At 39.1% G+C, this 13636-nt stretch overlaps 1 protein-coding gene across 5 annotated transcripts in view; it reads right to left on the minus strand.

Moving 5' to 3' along the window:
• CP (ceruloplasmin) overlaps positions 1 to 13636 on the minus strand; it is a 58516-nt gene that overhangs the window by 16885 nt on the left and 27995 nt on the right. For all 5 annotated transcript variants that reach the window (XR_014300791.1, XM_082691709.1, XM_082691710.1 and 2 more), the window contains exons 12-17: positions 8935 to 9085; positions 7435 to 7647; positions 6017 to 6224; positions 4307 to 4446; positions 3044 to 3172; positions 213 to 319 (exon numbers count right to left, since the gene is read on the minus strand). Coding sequence is in view for 4 of the 5 variants with exons in the window: in XM_082691709.1 (XP_082547835.1) it covers positions 213 to 319; positions 3044 to 3172; positions 4307 to 4446; positions 6017 to 6224; positions 7435 to 7647; positions 8935 to 9085 (948 nt within the window). In the remaining variant the exon portion in view is untranslated. The remainder of the gene's footprint in view (positions 1 to 212; positions 320 to 3043; positions 3173 to 4306; positions 4447 to 6016; positions 6225 to 7434; positions 7648 to 8934; positions 9086 to 13636) is intronic.

The following is a 13636-nucleotide window of genomic DNA, read 5'->3' on the forward strand; positions in this document are numbered from 1 at the left end:
CCAACAATAAGAAGTCATAGGGTTAACACAATTACAACTTTATCCTTAAAAAGAAACAAACCAAAAAATGAAACCAAAGTGAATTGTAGAAAAGCTTCCTTTCCTGGGATTTTATGATCAAATTGGATCACAAGAAAACTCTGATCTCATCTTCCTTCAACTGTGTGTCTCATTTGGGGGTTTTCACAAAATACAAATGATTTAAAGTTTACCTTAACTTGATCCACAGTTGAATAGTAAGCCCACGGAATACAAGCAGAATCCTTTATTCCAGCTCCAGATCTTTCTGGGATCTTCCATATGTAAGTGCGAATTTCACCTGAATTGATCAAGTGTTAATGTATCTGGTTATATTTGGTATATATTTGATATATAAATATACACTGAGTCTTAATAACCTGTGACCTAGAAACTGGAAATGTCAAGGTAATTAGTGTTAAAAAGTAGTGGAGCTCTAAATTGCTTTTAGGAATTTAGTCTTAAGACAAACTCTAAGACATACTTTTAGATCTTCTTTGTCAGTCAGGGATTAACTAGCCACATACACACACATATAATACCACCAAGCCAGAACCTGGCAATACTAATATCACAATTTGAAGGAACTTTATAACATATCTTTTTTTAGCTTTAAGTCTGTTCCTGTAAAACACTCGTCAACCATCAAGTGATTTCCCCCAGTGCAACACCTTCCCCAAGTCTTCTCTGTGTTTGTACCTGCATGCCGTGTGTCCTTCCCTCGGTTTCACTTTGACCTTCCTTTTCTCCTTTTTCACCATTAATCCCAAGTGATTCCACAATTCCTGGTGCAGAGCCATTAGCTCATGGGATCTTAGGGTCACTGACTTGTCCCACTCTGTCATACCATACACAGCTCGGTCACTTACGGGACACTACCACACCCTAGACCTTGACACTTTGAAGATAGCCAGTTGCTCTACCCTCCTAACTTGCCAAGGCCTTGCCCTTCTTCCCTGTGCTCTGGGCTCTTCTCCAGGCTGATCTCTACTTCCAGTTATCTCAGGGGTTCCTATCCAGCTCCTCACCAGACCTTGACTTGTGTGCTCTGTCTGATTGGCCTCTTAACCATCTACTCCCTTTATGTAGACCTCACTGTTACATATTCGTGCTTTCAGACTTTCATTAGCCAGAGTCTGGCCAGCCTTTTCTAGGGAATCAAACAGGACAGGAAGGATAGCCTCAAGAGATGTAGTAGACTTTTTCTTTTTTCCTCAAGTCTTCCATCTTACCCACCCCTACATCATCACCTTTTTTCTAAGCAAAACCTTTCACTGAGAATATAGCACACAGATTCACCACCTGAACTTATCATCTTTTCATCTACACTCTTAAAATCTCATCAGCCAAAAAATAATGTTTCCTTTTCTTCTCCATTCTCCAACCTGCTCTGCCACCCATGGTGGCTTCCCAAAAGGCTGGCGCTGTCCTTGACTTTCCTTCCCTAATGCTCCCTAATGCTTCATTTTTCAGCAGGGGCTGTTAGTTCCACCTTTAAAATACAACCAGAATATGACAACTTACCACCTCAGCTGCTTCCACCCTGGTCCAAGTCTCATTTTTTTAAAACTCAGATTATTGCAATAGTCCTCTAACTGATCCTTGATTCCGCCCTTGTCCTCCGAAGTCACTTAACCCACATGTCAGCCAGAAGAGGACTCCACAGAGTATTCATCAGATCATCACTCTCCAGCTAAAGCACTCACATGGTTACTAGTATAAAATCTGAAGTTCCAACTATGGCCTCTAAGGATCCCTTTCCTCCTCCTGCATCCAGCCCCCTAGCCTCCCTGGATCTCATCTCACATTCTGTCCCCTGTTTGCTCTGCTCTGGCCTCTAGCCTCCTTGCTCTTCCCATCTCAGGGCCTGGAATGCTCTTCCCCATAACTCCCTGTAGCTCATGACTTACCATTTAGGTGTCTTCACCAGTGGCGCCTCCTCAAAGAAGCCCTCCTGATCACCCTACTTAAAACAGTGTTCTTGTTACTCCCTCTCTCTCTCATTCACTTTAATCTTTTCCATAGCACCTTTTATACATTGATACTATGTATATTTATCTCTTTTGAAAGAATATGAGAGTCACAAGGGCAGGGCTTCTTATTTCTAATCCCCTGAATTCACACGACCTACTTTATAGTGTAATTTATTTTTTCTCACCCATTTTTTTCTCACTTGCCAAATTTGGGAACTGCTAAATTACCAAGAAATAGCCCTTTCCTAGAAGCCAACTTTACAACTGAAAGAAGAAAAATATAGTTTTTAATTAAAGGAAGTGTATTTAACCTCTTCCAGCTTTTGCACTGTGTTAACTGAAGTTATTGTGTTTCCAGTACATGCCAGATATTGGGCTAGAATTGGGGAATTTAAAATTCCATGGGGTGGTCTCTGCCCTTAGGACCTTGCCTTCAGCTACTGGCATGGAAGCATTCAACCACACACAGTATGCAGTAAATGCTGTGTGGGTGTGGAGAGATCATCTCTGCTCATTCCACCTTGAGTATTTGCAGATACAGTACTCACAGATGTTTTCCTTACAGTTCTGTGCATCCCTCTCTCGTTCTCTCCCTCTCTCTCTTTCTCCTTTCCCTTCCTTTCCCTTTCCTTGTATGTGCATGGAGGCGTACACACAGATACACCCCCCGGCATGCCCTCTTTTTAAAAAAAATTTTTAAATTTTTTAAAGATTTTACTTATTTGAGACAGAGAGGGGGAGAAAGAGGGAGAGCACAAGCTGGGAGGCGGGGATGCCAGAGGGAGAGGGAGAAGCAGACTCTCCACTGAGCAGGGAACCCAATAGGGGGGCCGATCCCAGGACCCTGAGATCATGACCTGAGCTGAAGGCACACTCAACCGACTGAGCCACCCAGGCGCCCCCCTGCATGCCATCTTAACCACCTCTTTCTTCACTTCCTTAAGACACTCATTTGGAAGGAATACCTCTCTGATAGCAGTCATTTGTGGGAAGCCTGTAAAGTCTATTAAAGTGCCACCCCCCCCACTCTTTCCACCCCCCGCCATGAGTACCTGGTAAAGTTGGAGTAACTGTAGAACTCTCTGTTTTCACCCCATGGGCATATATTGAGTAGGGCCTTGTAGCCATGTTTTTAAAGATAATTTTAACTATGTCTCCAACATCTGCATGAAGTTGTGGACCTGGCAAGAGCAAAAAAGAAGAGTGGCTTATATACCTATCAGATAAGAAGTTCTAACTCAGTAACAGAAGCAAAGATCAGGTAACTTCCTTAGCATGAAGGCAGGAGTCATACTAAATTGCCAAATTGCTTCATACTAAATTACTCTTGGATTTACACCTGGTCTCAGAGGATTCAGAATAAAAACACTAGGAATGGTTGCCTCCAGATATGGAAACCGGGGGTGCATTTCTCATCAAGAGTCCTACAGGATGTTTTGGCCTGAAAGTCCCTTGTAAGGTGATGGCCTAATCCTGCTGAATCAGCTATGACCCTACCTTGACCAAGAGTCATTGGGCCGCATTTGCTCTCATTTCTCTGCATTTGGACTTCCAGACCTTCCTGAGTGTGAATTTGTGGCAGTACAGCATTTGGAAGGGTGGGTGGCACCACCCCTCCCATTTCTACCTCCTTCTGTAGCCAATCTTAGCTAGTCTGCTGCTAAGAATTTCCACAACCCAGTAACAATGCCCTTCTCCCTTGGGCGTCTTATTTTAGGGGCTAAGGATAACATGCCTCACAGTATCCTGTTAGTATGGAAATATGGTGGGGTTGGGAGTGATGTCCCCTGCACTTGATGATTTTCCAGAAAATTCCCAAGACAACTGTTGGTCAAGTTCTTAGACATTCTCTCTTAAAAGGATTCCTGAAAAATCAAAAGCAACTTTTCCCATGCCTTGTGTATGGTAACAATTTTTTCTTTCTTTATTTCCTTGTCTATGTGTACATTTTTTTCTCTTGGAGTTAACTACTAGATGGCAACTAAAAAAAAAACAAATAACTATGATTTGGGAGCTGGAAGAGAGGTGTAATAACAGAATCTGGTGAAGATTTTCATTAGAAAATAATTTCTAGGAATTTCATCAAAATTCACAGGCATCATTTTGAAGAACACCAGGTACATATAATTTCACTAGCATGCAGGATAATACATTGTTTCTGAGAAAAATAAGCAATATTTTTGAAATATTTTTAGAAAATATAGGCTTCTCATTTTTATTACAGAACTTTTCTTTTTATTTGAATACCTTCAACTATGAACTGGGAAATTAAACCCTTGGACACATAGCTACCCCACACCGGATGATTAGAGTACCTAGAATTCCCAGATGTTCTTCTTCAGCATTTCTCTCCATGGGAACTCTGAACGTGCTGTCGGTGTATTGCCGATACACAACTTTCTTGTATTTGGAGCCTATGTAGAATTCCTCCTTATCTAAAAATGCATTCGAAACACTTCAAAAATAAAACAATACACACACTAAGGTTAGTAACTGTCTTAATGAAAGTGGAAACCGAGTTTAAAATTTTGACTAAAAACACAGGTTTCATTTAAGTAATTATGCAAATTTTTAATAGCATTCTCCTATTCCAGCAAGAAAGAGTAAGACTTTGAAAACAGATAGGCATGGTAGAAAGTGCTCCTTGCTGGGAGGAGAGCCATCCAAGACCTGTGCTGACTCTTCCACTAGCTAAAATGACCTCCAGTTAGTCATTGCCTGGTTGACCCTCAGGTTCCTCACCCCCAAAATGAGGTATGAGATGAGATGATCTTTAAAATTTCTTTATAGCCCTAAAATTCTGAGCCCAGATTTCATCCATGAAGGGTTCTCCGGTTCCTGCAGTATTTCTGGCTTATAAGAGCTGAAATGGCCCAGTGTTTTCAACCAATCCTTTTATCTTAAGTTTGCAATGACTCCTCATGGCCCCTGTAGACTTTTTCTTTTTAAAGATTTTAATTGATTTATTTTAGCAAGAGAGACAGTGGGAGATTGCAAGCAAGGAAAGGGACAGAGGGAGAGGGAGAGACAGAATCCCAAATAGACTGCTCACTGAGCACGGAGCTTGAAGTAGGGCTCGATCCCTGGACGCTGAGATCATGACCTGAATCAAAATCAATAGTCGGCTGCTCAACTAACTGAGTCACCTTGATGCCCCAACTCCTGCAGCCTTGTGACTATTTTACTCCTGTCACTTGAAATTACCTTTCACTACTTTATACTGCAAACATACTCCCCATTAGTCAGTCAGACTAGCCAACTAACATTTGCTTAGCTACAGGTTACCAGAGATGTTGGGCACCCCAGATCCGAGCACATGTCTGATCTCTCAAATCATATCCGTGAAAGCTTAGTGCATGATGTGTGAGATGATGGAGGGAAGAGTGGTTGGAAAAGTCTTCACGAAGTGTCTGGTGACACTGCAGTTTCCAAAGCTCCAATAATAATCCTTTACTTACACTTATTCACAATGAAGTTATTTTTTACATTTCTATAATGTTCATGTTGTTGGTGGTTTTGGAGTGTATTTTCCTATGACTTCTTAGAGGACATAGACCATGTCTACTCTACCGCCCTCAAGAATTTAAAATATTCTTCACACATAATGGTTTTAAGAATGTAAAAGAACAGATTACTGAACCGATAAGGAACCCTCTGAAGGAAAAATAAGAAAAGCAGCAAACGGCTGATAAGGAAATAATATTTAAGGTTTGAATTTAGGCATTGATTTTTGTTTAAGTTTGACAATCAATAGCAAGATAAGGACACGTGAGCTTAAGAAGACAATCCAACAGAAAAGAAAGAAAAAGCGACTACAAAGAATCAAATGAGAGAGATGGAAATTTTCCTGTGAGAAAAATGCCAGAACAGAAATTAATGACGAAATGTTCCTGGGAGGCATTCTGCTATAGTTCTGTTGTTACAGTTGAGTGCAACTGTTCGTGTTTCTAAAATTTAGCATAATTCTTAATTCTCTGAAAGAGAAAACTAAAAAAAATACTGGGAATCCGAGTCTGGAGATTTACTTTTGTTCTTGTAAGTGATGCAGCTCCCGTTCCCATTCCCTGCTTGGGGAATAATCCCATTCCACCTCCACTGCCGCAATGTAGTAGGTCCTGTGTGACAGGTAGAAGCTTGGGTCATCAGACTGTCCCCTGCATTTGTTCACAGTGTATTTCTGCTTCATGCCTCCTGTGTAGTGATCAGTTGTTAGGCATTCAACATCAAAAGTCCCTGGAATGGTAAATAAGGAAGCGTGTCACTCCTTTGCTCAGCACCTTCTATGGCTCTTCAGCTCACTCAGGATCAACACGTGGCTCAGACGGATGATCACCTCAGCTACCATTCAACTCTATTCCAGTCACAGAGGCTTCTTTGCTGTTCTTAGAACAGGTCAAGTGTGTGCCTGCCTCAGGGCCTTTGCCCTTGCTGTTTCCTCTTCCTGAACGATCACATGAGCTACCACTCAACTCTGCTCCAGTCACAGAAGCTTCTTTGCTGTTCTTAGAACAGGTCAAGTGTGTGCCTGCCTCAGGGCCTCTGCCCTTGCTGTTTCCTCTGCTTGGAATACTCCTCCCCAAAATATCCACATAGCTTATGTCCTCACTTTATTCAAGCTTCTCATTAATTGTCACCATCTCAAAGAATTGTTACCCACCTTCCCCCATCAGTCACAAGCCCCTTTTTCTGCCTTATTTTTCTTGATAATGTTTATAACCATATTTATATATAAAAATATACTTGCTTCTTGTCTGCCTCCCTGCATTAGAATTTCCACTTCACAAGAAAAGGCACTTTATGTCTTTTGTTGACGGTTGTATTTACACTTGTCTAATGAAGAAAGAGGTGACACTGGACTTGTCTTACGTTGTAGTGGTATATGATGAACCAGATAAAGCCTGAAGCAAGTTAGTGTGTTTTACATTTCAGTTCAAGTTCTTTCTTTCTTGTTTCAGTTTGTCTTACTCATTCAGAACCAGGCCACGGGTATCTCTGAGGTAGCACGGCTATCATTCTAGCATGGGACACTCAAACACAAACAGCCAACAAGCCAACAATACATGAAGACTTCAGAGAGATTACCAAAAGTCTAACTGCAGAGCTGTTAGAGAAGTCATTCCCTTTTTAGTCTGATTTGCCAGCTATCGTTAAAAGGAACATAACTTAACAAGAGAACATCCCAAGGACTCTATTACGTGGAAATGGGAAAAAACCACAGTCTGCTCTTCACTTGTCACTTCCTCCCTTCCCTTCAGCAGGCAGGAAATGGACCTATCTGGCACACGCTTATCTAACAGTGGCCCAGACATGCTCTTCAAGGGAGGGAAGGGCACATACTTGGGAGCTTGGGGAAGGGATGAGTTGATCATCCAACCCAGCTTTTAAAGCCAAAATGACATGAATCCATTTAGCAGAGACTTGTCTTGGCCTTAAAGAAATGTACCTTCAGTATCAGGCTGCATGAGGAGTGTAACACTTTTTTGAGGGAAGAGGTTTGCTGTGTCTCTTCTTTCTCCTTTTGACAGATACGTGTTTCCTGTGAAGTAAATCCCGTGTACATCAGCCTCATTTCCAGCACTGAATAAGTACCACATGACTGAATCTCCTTGGCACATGTTGAGACCAGGCTGATTCCCATACATGAATCCATTCATGGCTGTAAAAGTTGGGAAATAATATTTTGAAAGTGATTTGTCATATGTCCTCCTACGTGACAACCTCTCAGATTTTCCAGAGCCAACTTTGTTGGTTTGATCTAATTTTTGAAAGACCCATTCATGCTGCCCCAACCCATTATGCATCAGGAGTGTCTCTGCAACCTCTTGCTGTACCCAGCACCCTCAGAACACCCCTGGCTAGAAGAGGAAGAGCTGAAGGCAGGGTTCTTGAAGTTCTGCAATGTTCTTCCCAGCTAACCATTTCTTAGTTCTCTCAAGAGTTGTATTTGTGAGGACCCAAATGAATGAATAATAACAGCTATTCCTGGGCACTGCAGACTGGGAATGTGTTTGTTGCTCTGGATGGAAAATTGTCTGATTCATCTTGAATAACAGAGTAAATGCAGGAAGTTTTCTTTCACTGCTCTTACTAATAGGTAATACTCTTGACCTCTCCAAAATGTAAAAATGCAAACTTGAAATATTATCATGATTGTGACCAGTATTGATTCAATTAAAAAAGCAACATGAGTTTTTAACACAACTTTACATTTGTTTCTTCTTACTATGGTGATTTTCACATGTAGTCCATTAGCAGTGTGGGCATTCTGAACAATTAGTTCACTGTCTCTAAACCTCTAGAATTATTCTGGGAACGAAAAAGAAAATCTGATGCTAGGTTTTAATTAAATAAGAATTTCTGGAGGTTGCCCTGAGCACTTAAAAAATAGTTTTAACAGTTCTAATAAAACTCCCAGGGGAATTCTAATTTGTAGTCAAGGGTGAGATTCATTAAAATTCGTCGACAACAGAGGCCACATATTTCTTTTGAATAATAAAATGAGGCTGTTGCTATTAAACCACAGATGAGAAAAGCATCTAATCCAGTAGTTCTCAAATTTAGGCATATTACAATGATGTAGAAGGTTTTGTTACATAGAGATTGCTGGCCTCACCCATAAAGTTTCTGATCCAGTAGGTAGGAGTTGGGGCTCCAGAATTTTCATTTCTAACAAGTCCCTGGGTCATGCTAAAGCTGCTGATCCAGGGACTATATTTTAAGGACCAGGTATCTAATTGATAGATTTTATGTTTTATTATTCTAGATTAAGCAAAATGAAAAATAATTGACTGATACCTTAAATATTAATATTACCCTCAGAGCTGTATTTAATCATTTGTTGAAAATTAATCAATGGGCAAAGTAATTAGCATTTTGGTTTCATTAAAAGCATTACATGGGCCGTGCTGAAATAACTCAATATTGGCAGGTGATGCATACTCACAGTGCATCTTATTAGATTCCTGAAAATCTTCATCTTCCTTATTCACTAGATGAGGTGAGGTTGTAAACATTCTAATATTCTCATCCAGGAGTAAACTTTCATTCTCATCAAACACTGTGGGAAACAGGTAGAACTCCTTGTCTACATTTTTCTGTAAATTGAGACAAGAATAATGATGTGAAGATAGGACAAGTGAAGCAGAAAGACTTAGCACACAGTACTATTTGGGCACAAATTCACCAAAGGAAGGATAAAAAGTTTCCATTCCTCTTTGTAGATGGGGCTCATGAAATAGTCCAGCTGATTGCCAGAGTTTTCATTCCTATCTTTGTAGTAGGTTTTTGATTCAACATGATCTAAGTCTCTCTCTGCACCTACACCTTCTGACTCCTCTCCTCACCTTCCTTCCAGCTCTGCCCATACCACTGAACACACCAAACACAGTGACTAAAATAGGGGGAAAAGGTGCCTGTGCCAAAAATTGGGGAAAGTGTCATCTGCATTCATGAAAACTTGAAGAACTTCTGTAAGGCAGAGCAGGGGAAGCAGATAGAGGGAGAAATCCTCTTAAGTGAAGAAATAGTCTGTCAAAAAAAAAAAAAAAAGCCTTCTGACTGAGAAGGAACAGGAATTCACACAATCTTCAGTCACATTGACAAACATTCTCACTTTCTCTCTCGCTGTCCCTCGTGAAACATAAATGAGCAGAAATGCTATCTGGTCTATGGAATATGTCAGGAGTTCAGAAGAAGGCAATCAGTCTAAGAAATCAAAACATATGAGCACCTGAAAACTAGATACTTCCTCAAAGAAAAGTTTAGAGATTATTGCACATCTTTTTTCTGAGATAATTTTTTTCAGATGAAAAATACGATTATCAAATTTTTAAAAACCAACTAAAGCAGAGACCTGAAGATTAGATCTTATAGAAAACTGAATCATTGATGGAGATAATTTTTTTTTTATTTGAAAGACAGAGAGAGTTGAGGGAGAGGTAGAGGGAGAGAAAGTCTCAAGTAGACTCTGTGCTGAACATGAAGCCTGATGTAGGACCTGATCCCATGACCCTGAGATTATGACCTGAGCTGAAACCAAGAATCTGACAACTAACTGACTGCACCACCCTGGTGCCCCTATGATGGGTATAATTTTAAGAAAGCTCCCATAAATCAGAAGAAAAGATTGAAAGATGAAAAATACATACATAGTAACGATTTAAGAAAGAGAGATATTATAAAAGGGGGAAAAACAATGATAATAAATAATAGTGGAAATGATTACTACCAGAAACAGAAAATTCAGATTCAAAAGCTTCACTGAAAACAAGGCAAAAGTAGTCATAGAAATCTATGCTTAAAAATAGTCTGGCGGGATGCCTGGGTGGCTCAGTGGGTTAAAGCCTCTGCCTTCGGCTCAGGTCATGATCCCAGAGTCCTGGGATCAAGCCCCGCATCAGGCTCCCTGCTCAGCGGGGAGCCTGCTTCCCCCTCTCTCTCTGCCTGCCTTTCTCTCTACTTGTGATCTCTCTCTGTCAAAATAAATAAATTTTAAAAAAAAATAGTCTGGCAAAATTTCTGAATTTCAGACATAAACAAATTTCTACAATAAGTCATTTAAAAAATGTTATCACAAACACTGAACTTCTCTAGTACAATAAATGTCAGAAGAAGATGGAGTAGCATTTACATTTTTGAGGGGAAAAAGAAAAATTCTATACCTAGCAAAGAACAACAAAAATACATTCTCACATGTGTAGGGATTGTAAGAGAGGACTGCTACATTCACTTGTATTCTGATCTATAGAGAAAACTTCAGTGAAATGTGTATAGGCCATATTTTCCAATAATAATGCAACAAAACTAAAAAGTACTAATAAAGGAAAAAAGTTAATAAAATTAAATAGATCATATTTGATCCCAGTAACTCTTAGAGAGGAAGCAAACATGAATTACTAAATATTTAGTAAGCAATGTCCATGACAACAAGGCATAATGCATGGGATATACTAAACATATAAACTGAGAGTCTGAAATACTTTTATTTTTAAAATTTTTTTAGAAAGAGAGCACAACACACATGTGTGTACAGGGTGGGAAGGGGAGGGGCAGTAGGAGAGAGAGAAAATCTTTTTTAAAAAACATTTTATTTATTTATTTATTTATTTATTTATTTGACAGAAAGAGAGAGACAGAGAGAGAGAGAGAGTGAAAGAGAAAATACAAGCAGGGGGAGTGGAAGAGGGAGAAACAGACTTCCCACTGAGTAGGGAGCCCGATGGGGGCTTAATCCCAGGACCCTGGGATCATAACTGGAGCCAAAGGAAGATGCTTAATTACTGAGCCACCCAGGTTCCCCACAGAGAGAGAATCTTAAGCAGGCTGCTCTCCCAGTGTGGAGTCTGACACAGGGCTCGATCTCATGACCCTGATATCATGATCTGAGCTAAAGTCAATAGTTGGATGCTTAGCCAGTTGAGCCACCCAGGCACCCCTGAAATACTTTTTATTTAAAGTAAAACCAAATAAAAATAAATGTTTGTAAGTATCTGAGAATTTTAGAAAAGTGAAATGAAAAAAGGAGAAAAGAATTAATACAGGCAAAAGAGAAACTATTTAATAAATTAGAGCACAAATTTAAATGGCTAAACCTAAAAATGTATTATTTGAAAAAACCGATGAAATACCCAAATCTCTGGCAAGTCTAATTAAAAAAAAAAATAAGAGATAACCCAAATATACCACAATAAAACAGAGAAAAGGATATAACCACATGTATGGGGAAGGAACAAAATATCATTATGTACAATAAGTGTGATAAGCTGACTTAGAGGAAGGTACCTGAATAGACCAATATCCATAGGTGAAATGAAAATGTGATTAAAACATATTATGATAGACAGACAGAAAGAAAGAAACCCTAACTACTTCTTTTTAAGTCACACAGTTAAAATAATTTTACAGACTATCTCTTTCAAATCTCCAAGGAGCAGATGATTCCTATCTATTTAAACAGTTCCAAAGTATTCAAATCTTCCCAATTTACTTAATTGGGAATTATAAATCTTCTCAATTTGTTTGATGAAGATAGTAAAACCGTGATTTAATATCTAAAAAAGCACACACAAAATCTAAAATAATATTGCTTACAGTTTAAATGAGAAATTCTAAATAAAACACTATCAAATTCTACACAGAAATATATTGGAAAAAAATTAAAAAGCCACAGTGCTCATACCACCAGCATTTTTCACAGATCTAGAACAAACAACCCTAAAATCTGTATGGAACCACAAAATACCCCAAAGAGCCAAAGCAACCCTGATCAAGAAAAATAAAGCTGGAGGCATCACAATTCCAGACTTATTACAGCATTATTACAAAGCTGTAATCATTAAGACAGTATTGTACTGGTAAAAAACAAAAAACAAACAAACAAAAAACACCCCAGACACATGGATCAATATAACAGAATAGAAAACCCAGAAATGTATCCACAACTATACAGTCAAGTAATCTTCAACAAAGCAGGAGAGAATATCCAGTGGATAAAAGACAGTCCCTTCAACAAATGGTGTTGGGAAAACTGGAGAGAAACATGTGGAAGAATGAAACTTGGCCACTTTCTTACACCATACACAAAAAAAATAAATTCAAAAATGGATGAAAGACCTAAATGTGAGACAGGAAACCATCAAAATCTTAGAGGAGAATATAGACAACAACCCCTCTGACATTGGCCACAGAAACTTTTTACAAGAAAGACATGTCTCTAAAAGCAAGGGAAACAAAAGCAAACATGAACTATTGGGACTTCATCAAGATAAAAAGTTTCTGCACAGAGAAGGAAACAATAAACAAAACAGTAACCTAAAGAATGGGAAAAGATATTTGCAAATGACATATCTGATAAATCTATAATGAACTTATGAAACGCAACACCCAAAAAACAAATAATCCAGTTAAGAAATGGGCAAAAGACATGAACAGACATTTTTCCAAAGAAGACATAGAGATGGCTAAGAGACACTTGAAAAGACCCTCAACATCATTCATCACCAGGGAAATACAAACCAAACCACAATGAGATCCCACCTCACAACTGTCAGTATGGCTAAAATCAACAACACAAGAAACAACAGGTGTTGACAAGGATGCAGAGAAAGGGGAACCCTCTTACACTGCTGGTGGTAATACAAACTGGAGCAGTCACTCTGGAAAACAGTATGGAGGTTCCTCAAAAAGCTAAAAATAGAACTACTGTTCTATCCAGCAATTGAACTACTAGATGTTTACCCAAAGGATATAAAAATACAGATCCAAAGGGGTACATGCATCCCAGTGTTTATAGCAGCACTATTAATGATAGCCAAACTATGGAAAGAGCTCACATGTCCATCAACAGATGGATGGATGAAGAAGAGGTGGTATATATATATATATATATGTATACGTATATATACCTACATATGTGTGTGTGTGTGTGTGTGTGTGTGTGGCTAATACTCAGCCATTAAAAAAATGAAATCTTGCCATTTGCAATGATGTGGGTGGAACTAGAGGGTATTATGCTAAGTGAAATAAGTCAGTCAGAGAAATACAAATGCCATATGACTTCCTCACATGTGGAATTTAAGAAACAAAACATATGAACATATGGGAGGAGCTAAATAGAGAGGGAAAGAAACCATAGAGACTCTATAGAG

This window comes from Mustela nivalis (assembly GCF_964662115.1).
Source record: "Mustela nivalis genome assembly, chromosome: 1".
NCBI classification, from domain to species: domain Eukaryota; kingdom Metazoa; phylum Chordata; class Mammalia; order Carnivora; family Mustelidae; genus Mustela; species Mustela nivalis.